This window comes from Podarcis melisellensis, assembly GCF_964234715.1.
Source record: "Podarcis melisellensis genome assembly, chromosome: 1".
Lineage (NCBI taxonomy): Eukaryota > Metazoa > Chordata > Lepidosauria > Squamata > Lacertidae > Podarcis > Podarcis melisellensis.
This window is the reverse complement of record NC_138528.1, coordinates 14146516-14161801: the sequence shown is the minus strand read 5'-3', so window position 1 is coordinate 14161801 and position 15286 is coordinate 14146516. Positions and strand designations below refer to the sequence as shown.

At 45.9% G+C, this 15286-nt stretch overlaps 1 protein-coding gene across 1 annotated transcript in view; it reads left to right on the top strand.

Annotated features, from left to right (window-relative positions):
• TRMT61A (tRNA methyltransferase 61A) overlaps window positions 1-14516 on the top strand; it is a 65211-nt gene extending 50695 nt beyond the window's left edge. Inside the window, exons 4-5 of the mRNA XM_081914927.1 lie at window positions 6377-9200; window positions 9344-14516. Of these exons, the coding sequence (XP_081771053.1) occupies window positions 6377-6705 (329 nt within the window). The 3' untranslated portion in view covers window positions 6706-9200; window positions 9344-14516. The remainder of the gene's footprint in view (window positions 1-6376; window positions 9201-9343) is intronic.
• The last annotated feature ends 770 nt before the right edge of the window (window positions 14517-15286 follow it).

Here is a 15286-nt window from a genome sequence, read left to right as displayed (position 1 = left end):
GGTATTTAAGGGAGAAATGCAATTCCTGGGTGATGGTTATCATATCCTTACGCTGCAATCCTGCACCCACTTAACCTGGGAGTAAGTCCTATCAAACTCTATAGTGCTGACGTCTGAGTAGTTGTGTATAGGATTGCACTGTTAAGGGTCAGTTGAATAGGAACTTGGTGCAATCCACTAAAGGATAAAATCTAAGTAAAGTTGATGTGTGATACCGTTTTAAAAATTGTGTTCTTATTAAGATTTTCCATAAGCAACAAGAGTTCATTCATTGTCTCTACTTTCAAATCATAGTCCTTCATACAGGTCATTACAGTCAAATTGAGGCATTTTTGTGGTCATCAGTGTGGTTGTGGAGGAAAGAGAAGTGGAAAAAGGGGTGAGAGAGACAGTAAATATGAGGAAAGCAGAATATTCCCTAGACAAGGATCTGAATTTCTGAACCCTTGAATTTCTTTTACTCTAGATCAGTGGTTCCCAACCTTTTTTTGGGGCCATGCCCCACCTAAACATCTCTAAAATCCCAATGTGCTCCCCCCATGGCATATAATTCTTATTATTCAAAAAGTGAACTCCTATTCACTTAGAGGAAGCCTAATTCACTGTTAATAACTCATTCTCGAATTGCGCCCCTTAAAAATCAAATTGCCCCCCTTTGGGACGTGTGCCCCACATTGGGAACCACGGCTCTAGACTGTTTCGTTTGATGTTTTAATGTGTTGCAAACTGGTTTGAGATTTTTTCTTTAAAATATAAAGTGGTATGGAAATGAATAATAATAATCATAATAAATTTCACTGGGGAGAAAAAAGGCACCTAGACATTTGGTTGTAGCAACTGTAACCTGTATATCTGAAGGAGCATCTCCACCCCCATCGTTCAGCCCGGACACTGAGATCCAGCGCCGAGGGCCTTCTGGCGGTTCCCTCATTGCGAGAAGTGAGTTTACAGGGAACCAGACACAGGGCCTTCTCGGTAGTGGCACCCGCCCTGTGGAACGCCCTCCCTTCAGATGTGAAGGAAATAAGCAGCTATCTTCTTTTTTAAAGACATCTGAAGGCAGTTTTTAATATTTAATGCTGTATTGTTTTTAACACTTGATTGGAAGCCGCCCAGAGTGGCTGGGGAAACTCAGCCAGATGGGCGGGGTATAAATAATAAATTATTATTATTATTATTATTATTATTATTATTATTATTATTAACCTAGGCTTAAGGTGCCATCTGGCAGGTAGCTTATACAGTGGTACCTCGGGTTACAGACCCTTCAGGTTACGTGATTTCGGGTTGTGCACCACGCCGAACCCGGAAGTACCGGAACGGGTTACTTCCAGGTTTCGGCGCTCATGCATGCACAGAAGCACTAAATCACGCTTTGCGCACAAGCGCTGTACAGTGGTGCCCCGCAAGACGAATGCCTCGCAAGACGAAAAACCCGCTAGACGAAAGGGTTTTCTGATGCGCTTTGCAAGACGAATTTCCCTATGGGCTTGCTTCGCAAGACGTTTTCGATTTTTTTCGCTCCCCCCCTTTTTCTAAGCCGCTAATAGCCTTTTAGCCGCTAATCCGCTAAACCGCTAATAGTGCTAATCCGCTAAGCCGCTAATAGGGTTGCTTCGCAAGACGAAAAAACCGCTAGACGAAGAGACCCGCGAAACGGATTATTTCCGTCTTGCGAGGCACCACTGTATCACGATCCAAGCATGCGCAGACGCCGCGCTGCGGGTTGCGAACATGCCTCCCGCACAGATCACATTCACAACCTGAAGTTTCACTTTATATCTAAGTCTCAAACATTGGCTGCCAGATAAAAATGTAAGCTGCCAAGATTTGGGAGTTTCTCTCACTCAGGAGTTACGGTGAAATTTGTGGTAGGCAGCAGATGCTGTGTGTGTGTGTGTGTGTGTGTGTGTGTGTGTGTGTGTGTGTGTGTGTTGCAGGCTTTCTGTGGTTGCCTTCTGGTGACCTCTGCTTGCCCTCTAGTTTGGAGATAGTAAGAAGCAAACATCCTGCACCTCCTGCCCATTTGACCTGGTTCCTCTCTTGTGGTCAACCTTTTGACCTCTTCCCTCAAGCGATTGTGGCGCAGACACCCCACTGCAGATGGGCAAACAAGCATCTGCTTTGCTAGAGGATTTGAATTTTAGAAGATGGGGCAGAAACTTCAAAAAAAAAGTCATGCTTGTGGGTACCGCAGTCTTGGGGGATTAATAAAAACTGAACTCTGGGTTGAAGACTCAGCTCTAAGCAAAAACCCATGGAAGGAAGTGGATGACATCTAGCTAGAACCACGCTCAGTTGTGCAGATGTCCTTATTTCAATTTTACAGCCTGCTTCAGCAAATGCTCATAAGGTCTTTGTAGTAGGGATTGCCAACCTTTTGTGGGTCAGGGAAGAGACAATGGAGTGCACATCTAGGCATGAAGGCAAACTGCTGCATTTGCAGCACCAAAGTGACCCAAGTTGAGGCTGGTGGATTTCCACTTCATTGGATGAAGTGGGATCTCGTCCACGGAAGGTTATGCCACCATAAATCTATCGCGTCTTGTGGCACCTCTAAAGACTGGTCTTTTATCTCCACAAGGCACAACGTCATCTGCCAACAACCCCTTTGCTTCCTTCTCCCACTTCGGTCTCTCCTCAAAAGCCACTTCTTCCACAATTATATTTTATGTACAGTGGTACCTCGGGTTAAGAACTTAATTCGTTCTGGAGGTCCGTTCTTAACCTGAAACTGTTCTTAAGCCGAGGTACCACTTTAGCTAATGGGGCCTCCCACTGCCACCATGCCACTGCCACACAATTTTTGTTCTCATCCTGAAGCAAAGTTCTTAACCCGAGATACTATTTTTGGGTTAATGGGGTCTGTAACCTGAAGCATCTGTAACCCAAAGTAAAGGTAAAGGGACCCCTGACCATTAGGCCCAGTCGTGACCGACTCTGGGGTTGCGGCGCTCATCTTGCTTTATTGGCTGAGGGAGCCGGCGTACAGCTTCCGGGTCATGTGGCCAGCATGACTAAGCCGCTTCTGGCGAACCAGAGCAGTGCACGGAAATGCCATTTACCTTCCCGCCGGAGCAGTACCTATTTATCTACTTGCACTTTGACGTGCTTTCGAACTGCTAGGTTGGCAGGAGCAGGGACCCACAGCGCCACCCGCGTCCCTAGGTACCAAGGTACCACTGTATTTAAATTTACATCCTGCCCTTCTTACCGGAGAAGCTGAGGGCAACTGACACAAAAAAGTTGCAATGGCACAATTAAGAATATATATTTTTTAACAAAAACTACTTTAAATATTTGAAATCACCTAAAAGCAACCACGTTCCTCTCACCGCTAAGAAGTTCATGGTTGCCATGGCCAGTATCTTTGAGCCAACAAACGGCTGGGTGAGCAGGAATGCTTTTAAATGAGGGAGGCAGAGACGTCTCACCAGGGAGGACATTCCACAAGCAGGGATTATTTTTCCACCTACTGTAAAATCCCAGGCTTTTAAAATACCTTCACCCTGCCCAGCCTAATGTATAGTGACAGCCGTTTGTTTAGAATTGTTGTTTTTTTAATATTGAATTTTAAGTTGCTGTGACCTGACCTGAAACCTTCTGGCAAATGGGCAAGTAAGAAATCAAAATAATGATGATGATGATGATGATGATAATAATAATAATAATAATAATAATGTAAGACTTTTTATCGCCTGTAATGGTGTGCAGGACATCTTTTAGAGCAGGAGCAATGAGGTCATCCGGCAGAATGGTGGGGGGTAAAGGAGGTGATAAGGAGGCTTTCAAGTTTTACTACTGTTTGTGATAGGTTAGCTGCTAGGGAGGCAGAGAGAGAGAAAGAAAAAGAAAGTAAGTCAGGGTTTGTTGGTACTTTTTTCTTTGTCCTTGATTCACCTTAGCAGTTTAAAAGGTGACATTTCTTTGCAGGAGTGCTTGCATTTCTAATTAAACACCAAGTTTAAATTTCAGGTGACTGGAGGTATTTTGTAAAAGCTCAATGTGTGTGTGGGGGGGTGTTGTTGTTTTTTTAAAAAAACAAGCTGGGATTTATTCTGTAAACAGGGAGGAGGAATTCAACTAAGTTTTACTCAAAGTAGATCCATTGAAATGAATGGACATGGCTATGTTAGGTCCATTAATTCCAGTGGGTTTACTCTGAGTAAAACATAGCTGAATAAGCCATATATCTTGTTAGCTGGTCCTTTTTTTTAAAAAAGAGAGTATCATATTGTTAGTGGGAATAGATGGATATGGGCAGCTGGCTGGATTTTCTTAAGAGGTGTGGTTTTGGAACCCATCACGAAAAACTCTTGCACCTCAAAGTTTACAATTTTGCTGCTGATTGCCTATTGATGTTTTGCATAGGGCTTAAAGCACCATTCCTTCTTAAACAGGTAGATAAGTAGTCATAATAGGAAAAGAAATGATAAAACATTCAGTTTAAGCCTAGCCATGTAAGGCCTTGTGGATCCACAGTCCTTATGTGGTCTAATGCTGGCATTCATATGAATGCATATATATATATATATATATATATATATATATATATATATATATTTGCTTTCGTAGATTTTCACGGGTACAGGAATGCAGGTTTTGGTGTCCTCGGGTGTCTTCCCGTGTAAAAGTTGGGGTGTCTAGGCGACGTTTCGACGAGGTCTCACTCGTCATCTTCAGGCTGGTGCTTTCGGCTTCTTGTTACTGGAACAGAGCAGGATCTCAGTGTTTGAGTTCCTATAAATACTGTTGAGGGGGTGTGGTGTATAGCCTCCAATGTTCTGGGCATTAATATATATTAACAGAAGCAATTATATCTCTCTAAACCATGTGGATTGTCTGCTCCTTGTAGCCCCAGAAATTATATTTGTGTGTTTCCTGTGCAAGTGTGCTTCCTTTTGCTGGGATTGTGGGCTGCTGTTTGAGTCTGATTAACCTCTGTTTTCAAGCGCTGGATATCTGGGACACAAGGAAGGGCTGTAGCCCAGCAACAGAACATCTGCTTTCCTTGCAAAGGTCCAGGGTTCAGTCCATGGCATCTCCAGCTAGGGCTGGTAGGGCTCTCAAATTTTGGAGAGCTGCTGACAGACATTAAGGTGGGCACGTATTCAGCTAAATCAGGGTTCCAGCTAAACTTGGGTCCCCAGCTGGTTTTGGACTACAACTCCCATCATCCCTGACCACTGGTCCTGCTAGCTAGGGATGACGGGAGTTGTAGTCTAGCAACAGTTGCAGACCCAGGTTTGAGACAACCTGAGCTAGATGCATCTAGGTTGGGCTCTGTATAAAAGACTGCTGTGTTCTTCAGTGTACTGGCAAGCAGAAAAGGCAACTCATGAGATATCCCTGAGATATATCCCCAAGGCGTAGTGAAGTAGCCAGCATTGTGTAAGTCTGGAAGAGGTTGTGCAATGCCTTCCTTCCTGCAAAGGGAGGCAAAAAAACAGGATTACCGGTTACATTTGCATACATCTACTGTTTATAATGTTGGGTGGTGTCCAACTAGACAGTTCCACTAGTCCGTCCAAGGACCTTTCATGCTGTGCAACCCCTAAAGATGTTCTTCCCACAACAAAGACGAAGGCAGGTTAGTTCCATTGCACAGTTGAAAGTCCTTGGTGCCAGTGGAACTGTTTAATTGGATGCCACCCTTTTGGGGGGAGTGTGAGTTGAGGAGATGCCAGGGGAGATTAGCTGCGTGCCTTTGCCGCCTGCCTGTCCCGATCACAAACCTTAAAATCTTTTCTCCGTCCCGAGACAACTTGTACAGCAGCGGAGGAAAAGAGAGACCGTCACTGTTTACACAACTCTGACATTAACAAAGCGCATTGTGTGAAAGTCAGTATCTCTTTACTGAGGTGCTATAGCATCTCTGTGAAGGATCTAGGAAGTGACATGCTAACAACCCAGGGACCAGGCACAAGGATAAGGCACAGACTGTTCCTGTTGCCTGTCTGCATGCACGCCGATGAAATACAGAAAAGGTGCAGAAATACTCTCTGTGCTGAAAGTCCTGCCCTTTCTAAACCCTTTACAGGATTTTGCTTGCACTGAATTGCAGGAGGCAGATCCTTGCCCCTGCACTCACCCACCTCTCTCTAAATCTCCAGTGTGTAGGAGTCAGCAACCTTCCCCCACTTTGTATAAAACCAGGAAATTGAAAAACTGCGCCTGTCATAGAATTTACACCGGGGGGGGGGGCTGCCCCAGCGACTTCAGCAAAGCTGCTATGGAAATAAGTGATTCACAGAATCTGAGCTCGGGTAGCACTGCTAGGGAACGGGGTTTGGAGGAGATTAGCCAGACTGCCGCTTCTCATTCATTCATTCATTCATTCATTCATCCTCTTTCCTCCCTCCCTCTTTTTCTGTAGGTGGACGCATCTGTTCCTTTTCCCCTTGCATCGAGCAAGTGCAAAGGACCTGCCTGGCCCTGGAGGAACACGGCTTTGCCGAATGTAACACTCTGGAGATCCTGCTGAGAGTGTACAACGTTCGGACAATCAGCTTGCCAGTCCCTGACCTTGGAAAAGGAATCGGGGGTAACGCCAGAGCGGAGTCTGACCAAGGCAGCCCATCCGATCAGGGTTCCTCCTCTGCTGGTCTCCAGCAGGGAAACGCACAGTTTAAAAGCGGTGTGCCGCCAAGGGAGATGGTGGGTCACACTGGGTATTTGACCTTCGCTACCAAAAGCCTATTTTAGTTACTCGCGAAGCTAGCGGCCTCCTTGCTGCCCTCCCTCCTTCCCTCCCTCCCTCCCAATCAAGCATCCCAGGCTTTTTTTGCTCGTCGGGCAATTCCATATATAGTCAGACTGAGTAAGATTATGCTTTTGTTTAAATAGCACGCAGGAGCGCTAACCAGATCAGCCTTGCAGTACACTGTCCTTCTGGAACAGTGCTTGGCTGCCTGTCAGGTAGGAAGATGGATTAGCAGCTAATAGCTGTGGGATGGACTTTGCAAAGCAAAAGCCACTTACTGGGGTTGTTTGGGGCAGGGAGGGGGGATGTCAACAAGGTTTCCTTTTGCTTTCTGGACCCCCTGCATTGATTCTTCCCTCTAAGGGGGTGTGCAATGGGGAGGGTTTTTGCTTTCGGATTTGTATTTGCCGTTGGGAATCTATTTAATATTTGGATTTTTAAAAAATAAAATAAAAAAGGCCGTAGGCCCAGAATTGGCTAGCAGCACCTGCAAAGAGAGTCTTAAAAATGCAGGCGGATGTGTGGATTCATATATACGCATACATGCATACATAGGTGAACCACCCTGGAAAGAGCATCAAACCCAATTTATTGTGGTTGCATGACGTGAGTGAGTCTCCCTTGTCACAAACATTCAAAGCACAGGGCTAGCTTTTGAGGGGAGAAAGTTAGGCTGCAAGTCTTCCATTCATCTAATGCTGAATGGAGCTGGAGGTTTCCTATAGGAAGTATCATTTAGTCTCATCCCTGCTTGCATCCTGAAATAACTCTGTTCAGGGACAGCTCTTCTACCTCTTCTGTGTGAGCAAAATCCTCAGCACAATCGCACATTCACTTGGTCCTGAATAAATGGCTAGATTTGCATCCTGCTTCCTCGCTGCCAAACAACAAGCAGCAAAAAACCCTCCCTTATTCAGTCAGTCAAGACGGTACTTGTATTTAGAGATGTCCATTGCTGTAAACAGAACAAACCCTTCCCTGGTGTTCTTAACCAGCATATAAGCACGTCACAATCTTATCTTCCTAGGACCTGGGTGAAATGCGAGCCACGAGGCAAATCTTTTTATCCATTCCATGCGCCGGCTGATTAATAGATATGCCTGAAAGTGCGAATCCGGTTTTGCCCTTTTCTTGACCAAAAATAAACATGGCTGAGCTTTTGATGGGTTACAGCCCCGGTGCTAATCTGTGACAGTTTAACAAAAGTTCTGCCAACCGCGGCGAGCAAAGATAGAACAGCTGAGCAGATTAAAAACCAGGAAAGCAAATCATTTGAGCTCGAAGCTGTTACGTAAGTGTTCCAGGGCTGCAGCTTTCCGCCTCCTCCTCCTCCTCCTCTTCGGAAGGATGTTAAAAGTCTTCTGTTATGCAGCGCTCGAAAGTACTTTTGAGGGAAAGCAGGGACGAAGGTGCTACCGCTGCTGCATCATTAATGGGGTAGCTACAACCGCCTGCCTGCAAGCAAAGAGAGAACAGCAGGTATATATAAACATCAGATCAACTGGGGAAGAGGGGGGGGAGCTGCTTAAACCTACAAAAGGAGAGGAAACAGAGCCAAGGGAATGTCTCTGTCCTTAAGATGCTTGCACTCAAATCGACACTGTATGTCCTTGGTACAATATGCTTCTAGTGCAAAGCCGGAAAAGTGGGAGGGGACTTTTTCCAGACTCCCATTTGAACAACCTTATGGGGTCACATGCAGGTGATGGGCGTGGCCAGAGGCAAAGTAGGCGGAGCAATGAATGTAAATTCTACCTTTGTGCAATAGGTTAGATGAGATGTTTTCCGAGGCTGACGAGCCGGCGGCAGGGCGATATCTCGTTTTCAACATTGCAATATATCACCAGCTAAACATCCTGATACACTGATTTATCACAATGTCTGATATAAAGCTAGAGCTATATAGGGGCACTGGCTGGATTCACGGTTTCCCCTGCATTGTGATTTTTGCATAGCACACACATACACACCCCCTGCATCATGATTCGCAATATTTTTGCCAGGTCAAAAATTATGAAACCAATAACACAATAGGGGCTTCAAACTGGTTTTGATGTATTGCCCAGCCCTAGGTGAGTCTCGTCTACCCCTCTACAGCACACACTCCTCCTTGACCATTGGACCCACTATTGGTCTTGTCTGCTCAAGCTGCTGGGGCCTGTTTTCAAATGCAGGAGAAGTCCCTAACTCACCAAGAGGTCTAGAACCATTGGCTGCCCTCACCTGGTTTAGCCGGCCAGTTGAAACTGTTTGCCAGGGTGTAGCTGCTGTTGCATCCTGACAGCTTCTAGGAGCCACAGGCAAGAGCTGCGAACGGGGACCAAAGATGGATGAACCACCCCAGAAGGAGCAGAACATGTCCCCACCAGAGGTACCACCCCTCTCCTAACACCCCATATTCTGGATTCTAAGCCTCTGCTGCCTTATGGGATCTCTTCAGGAGAAGAAAATGCTCAGGAGTAAAAACCCTACACAGATCCAGAAGGGAGTCCCTTAGGTCAGTGTTTCCCGACCTTGGGCCTCCAGCTGTTTTTGGACTACAACTCCCATCATCCCTAGCTAGCAAGACCAGTGGTCAGGGATGATGGGAATTGTAGTTCAAAAACAGCTGGAGCCCAAGGTTGGGAAACACTGCCTTAGGTGGTTGTACGGTGCCTTCAACGCCGCCTCCTGGCAACTACTGCAGCCAAGCTGGTGCCAAACGCCTTGCTCTGCTTTCCTTTGGACCGCATCAGCCAGCCAGGGGAAAAGGGTGGGTATCGCATCATCTGGACAGCCCAGGACCTCCAGACACACTGCCCAGGCTTGTGCCCTGGGGAAATCCCTTGGGTGCTGCTAACACAATAGTTTGACTCCACCCCTAGAGGCACACTCCATTGTCTCTCAACACTCCATTGTCTCTCAGTACTCAAAGCCAACAAGGGTAGGCTAAATTCTACACAGAGTCGAACCCTGCTTTCAACCCTCCATCCAGGCAAACGAGGGATTATGTGAGTACAAGGACTCATTCCAGTCCTGGCAAAAACGCTCAAAAGGAAGGTGCAGATCAGGGCTGGGGAGGGGATGTGGCCATTGGGGAATCCCAAGGGCTGAACAGAGAGACCCAAGGGCTGCATCAGGCTCCCAGGCAAATTGAAATGAAATGTTGCAATCAGCAGTGCGGCTGTGATTTAATTTTGGCTTATTTCATGTGGCGTTGGCCCGTTCATTCAGAAGTAAGTGGCGTTCAGTGGTGCTTGTCCTGAGAAAATGTGCACAGCGTTTTTCAGCCTTAGCCAGTCTCATGAAGCCTACCCCCTGTTGCTCCAGCATTCACTGCATTGCAGCGAGTTGGAAAGTGCTGTAACAGAGGGCTGTATTTTCTTCCCCTTTTGCCGCAGGACAGGACATCAAACATACAATGCTATAAAAATGCCAAGCACTTTTCGTCTCTGGTATTAAAAAGGAAGAGGAAGCAATAAAGGGACAGAGCAGGGATGGGTTTCTAAAATTTGGAAACCCTAAACGCACAGCACTTTTTGCAGCTGGGTGGGTTAAGTTGCCTGGGCATAGCTTGCGGCAGCCTTTGGCAACCTGGTGCCCACAGAGGTTTTGGATTACAGCTGCCCCTGTTGGAAATTGTGGTCCAAAGTATCTGTGGGCTGGTGAAGACAGGCTTATAGTGCCTCTTAGGTTGTCCCTTGCTCCCAGTTAAAATGTTGCAGTCAAACTAAGGCTTCACATCTCTGCCGTTATTCATTGCTGGTGCCCCACTCCTGGATTTCACAGGAGAGCGATGGAGGGTGCAGCCTGTTCTCTTTGGTAGCTGCCTTCTTCCTTGACTCGCTCGCCTAGGCAGGTGTGGGAGGGATGGCATTCCCTGCAGACAAGTCTCCGCCTGCCTGATTGAATTGCAAACTGTCCTCCAGCATCCCTGGCGGAAAGGAAGAGCGCCTGCTCCAAAGCCGCCGCTGGCTGTCTTGATGAAGACAATCTCTGCAGCTTGAGTCAAGCAAGACATGCAGACAGAGAGATGAGAGATAGAGAGGGCTGCATGCATAAATTTTAAGAAGCGCCCTGTGGATCAGACCAAAGGCTTCGCTAGTCCAGCACCCTCTTCCCGCAGATGCCTGTGGGAAGCCCACAAACAAGAGCCTGAAGTACAACACTCGATGTGTGAATCTCCATGTTAGGAGATTCAGGACCAATAAAAATCATTACTTTTTCAGCCAGTGCATAGGTAAAAGATATGAAACTCGCTCCCATAGGTGGCAGTAATGGAACCGAGTTGGATGGTTTTAAAAGGGGATTGGGCAACTTCATGGGGGAGAGGGCTATCGATGAATAACCATAGTTTAGAGGTACCTAAGGAAGTCAGACTATCCTCCACCAGGGCCAGGGCCTTCTCGGTGATGGCTCCAACCTGGTGAAATGCTCTGTCCCATGAGACTAGGGCCATTCAAGATTTAACGTCGGGCCTGTAAGACAGAGCTATTCTGCCTGACCTTTAATTTGAATTCAGCCTGATCTTTTATTTCCCTTCTCTTCCCTCCCCTTTTTATGAAGATTGCCTGCTCTGAGACCCCACAGCTAATTCTCCCCTGGCCTCCTTGCTGGCCCAAGTAGGACTAATTCAGCCAGCTAGCCCTGGGGATTATCTAATGCTTATTAGATGGATTTCCCCTAAATTGATTTCTGAACTTTGAATTTTATTGTTATTCATATTTTTATACTGTATTGTATGCTGCTTTTATAATTGTTTTAAATTTGTTGTTAGCCGCCCTGAGCCCGGTTTTTGAACCGGGAAGGGCGGGGTATAAAAAATATACATATTATTATTTATTATCGATGGCTACTAGCCACGATGACTGTGTTCTGCCTCCACAGTTGGAGGCAGCGATGATTCTGGGTACCACTTGCTGGAAACCACACAAGTGGGGCATTCTCCTGCCCTCAAGTCCTGTTTGCAGGTTTCCCACAGGTATCAGTTTTGACCACTGTGATAACAGGAGGCTGGACTAGATGGGCCATTGGCCTGATCCAGAGGCTCTTGCGCTCTTAAGATACATGCTTTTCACCCGTTCAAGCCCAGCACATGTTTTCTACACCAAGGCATTCTGGGGTGTCCTTTAGATCTTCAGAGCTGGCAGATATGCCTGGCTCTTCTGACGTGATTTGGGGACGTGGAGCAGCACACCCACCTCTGCAGCTGCTCCAACAGCCTGGCTTCGAAGATGTCAATGTGTGGGAAGCACTGACCTCACTCTCGTCGTTTCTGTAGTTCTTTTGCATGCACAAAGGTCTTACATTTCTTACCTTATAAGAACATGTGGTTTTAAGAACTGGCTTGCAGGATCTCTGACCAAGGGACCATCAGGTTCTACATTTGGGTTCCAGGTTCCAGCCTGGTGCTCCTTATCTCCATAGAGGGCCCTCTTCACTCTGCAAAATAAAGTTCAGGAAAAGCTATCCTATGGTCTATTAATGAGGCTGGTTAATAATGTAAGAATCTGCACACATTGACATAGCATTGCTTTTGAGGAAGGGCCCACACAGCTCTGTCTCTTGACTGCTGGAAAAGCCACACGGAGATTTCAGCACATGCTACTTACATACTTTCAAGCCTATCTTGACAGTCTTAAGGACCAGAAACTTGTGTTTCTAAAACGGGGGCGGGGGAGAGAGAACACTTTAACGGCACTACAGAAGTCTCATGTATTTCTAGAACACAGATATGATTTAAAAACTCTTCAAAGAATAAGTCTATGGACTGTGGCCCATATACAATTGCAGGCGGTGTCTATCACATCAGTATATTCTAAAATATCTCAACAATGGTGCACAGAAAAATGTATTCTGAAATACCTAGCTGTGCCGACTCAAATTCTCACTGCACCACACTGTGTGTCTTCATTTCCGTGTTGTGAAGCACATAGGATTGCTTGGTTGTTATTGTACAGTCTATTGGTCAGGGGCCATAGGACTTACTTTTTGTAACGTTGCTGAAACATTTTCATACCTGTTACAGAAATGCATGCAGTTTATTTGCTACCTTGACTCTGTCTATCCTTTTGCATCTATTCATTGGTCATGGACTATATTATTTAGGTTTGATTTCATTGCCTAAACCGCGAGGTTCCCATCTTAGTGGAGGACCACCACTCGGTGGTAGAAAACATGCTTTGCTTGCAGAAAGTCTCAGGTTCCGTGCTTGTCATCTCCAGTTAAAAGAAATTGAGGTAGCAAGTGATGGGAAAAGGCCTTTGCCTGCCTGAGATTTTGAAGATCTGTTGCCTTTCGGAATATACAATAACAGACTTGATGGACAGATAGCCTGACTGCGTAAGGCAGCTTCCTGCAATTAGAGCTAAAAGCCATGACTAGCATTGTCCTTTATTCATTTATCTTCCTATTTTTTTAAAAAAAGCCATCAGCTAGCGAACGGCACTGTAGAGAGCCATGTCTAAGCTTCTGCTGTGGCATCAGTTTCAGATGATGTGAGTCCTGATGCATCTGACCACATGCTCGATAAGTCTGCCCTGGGCCCAGTTGCTGGCATTTATCCGTCTTGGGAGACAGTGCTCCTTTGGGGGTGAAGTCAAACTGTGGGATGGTTGCAGGGCTTGCCATGACCGCAGAGACCGATATGGGAGAGACATGTTTTGTTGCAGCTGGGGCACATGAAGGCATCCGGTTGAGCTGCTGCAGATGCAACAGGGCATTTCTTCTCTCTGTGCTCCTCCCAGAAGTCATTCCCACTCGGGTCACATGGCCTGACTGTCTCCAGGCACTGCGGTTGTCTGCAAGGGATTCCCACATGACAGGCTTGATGTTGCCAGACTTCATGTCATGTTTGGAGACATCTCTAGGGCAGAGATGGTCTGCCAGTGGGCCTGGTGCCAGCTCCCCATAGGACATGTCCTCGGGGAGCCTGCCATCTTCCTTTCTGTGGACATAACCAAGCCAGTGTAGATGTTTCTGAGACAGGAGTGCAAACATGCTGGGAACATACTGAATCAAGCCATTGGTCCATCATCCACAATATTGTCTACACTGACTGGCAGTAGCTCTCCAGAGTTTTAGGCAGGGGGGGAGGAGCTGGGGGTTGAACATGAGACATTATGCATCCAAAGCACACACTGAGCTACAACACTTCTGCAGCTTTCGATGCCACTGGCCATGGAAATCTGGAGCAATTCTGTGATAGGAGTATTGGAAACACTATGATAATTCTGATCATATCTACACTGGGTGAGTGTTCATCAGCCCCTTGATGTCTACACTATGCTGTACTATAGGGTACCATTTTATCTCCAGTACTTTTTATCTTCTTATCTGGGGGTGGGATGCCATCAACATGACACCAATGTTTATTGATATACATAAATTGTTCAGACTCTGGTGGGAGTCCCACCCATGGGAAAATGTGGCACGATCTAAAGTGATCAAATGAAACTTTTATTACAGGGGTGGCCAACTCCCAAGAGACTACGATCTACTCACAGAGTTAAAAACTGGCAGTGATCTATCCCCTTTTTGGGGGGGTTGGGTCAAAGTTGCTGAGTTTTTTCAGGGGGGAGGTAAAATTTTGAGCTTTTTTAAGGGGAGCCACAGTTGTTCAGCTTCTTTGTAGGGAGCCAATGATCTACCAGTGATCTACCGCGGACATCCAGTGACCACGATCTACCTGTTGGACATGCCTGCATTGCGTACCATGACAAAAAAACTGTAATTTTATTAGGACAGGGTATTTGTTGTTTACTGTTGCAACAATTATGTTCTCAAAACATATAATCTGTACCATCAAAAATAAATAAAAACATCATGCTGGTGACACTCGGTTCTTCCTCTCTGTTGCATATAAATCAGGATCAATTCGGGACTTCACATGCCCAAACTAGAGAGGCAGGTGAGTGGAAAGACATGCCTTCCAAGCACAGATTCCCTCCCCATTTTCATTTTAAAGCAATGTTTCCACTTATAAATTTATTCCATATATATATTGATTGTTTTCCAGGCCTGCCATGGCCTACCTAGGACGAAAAGAGTAGTCTTTTAATTTTGCAAGCTGATGAACAGCAAGAGCTGACAACCTGTGATTAATCACCTCTAGGACCTGGATGTGAAGCAATTTGTTGTATGCTGTGAATGATTTATACAAGGAGACAAGCAATTCCTCCCAGCTGCAGAGGAAGACTGGCACTGCCAAATTAGAAAGAGCTTCACAGGTACGAGACATACATGCCTGTGGATGTTACAGAGTCATCTCCCTGGGGTGCCGCAGGGTGCTATTCAGTTCCTGATGCTATTTAATAGCTATGTGAAGTCGCTGGAACAGTCGTCAGGAGTTTTGGCAGCAAGGTGCCACCAGAATGCTAGTGACACTCAGCTATAGTTCTGCAGGCAGTCTGAATCAAGAGAGGCTGGTGAAGATGAAATCATTTTAATATTTCTTGTAAACTGCTTAGAGGTTTTATTTATTTACTTATTAAAAATATATGGCACTGCATCGTTAAAAATATATCACAGCAGTTTGCAACAATATACAAAACATGAAACTGAGCAAAATCATTAAAAGCTAAAAACAAGTTTCATTACAATCAA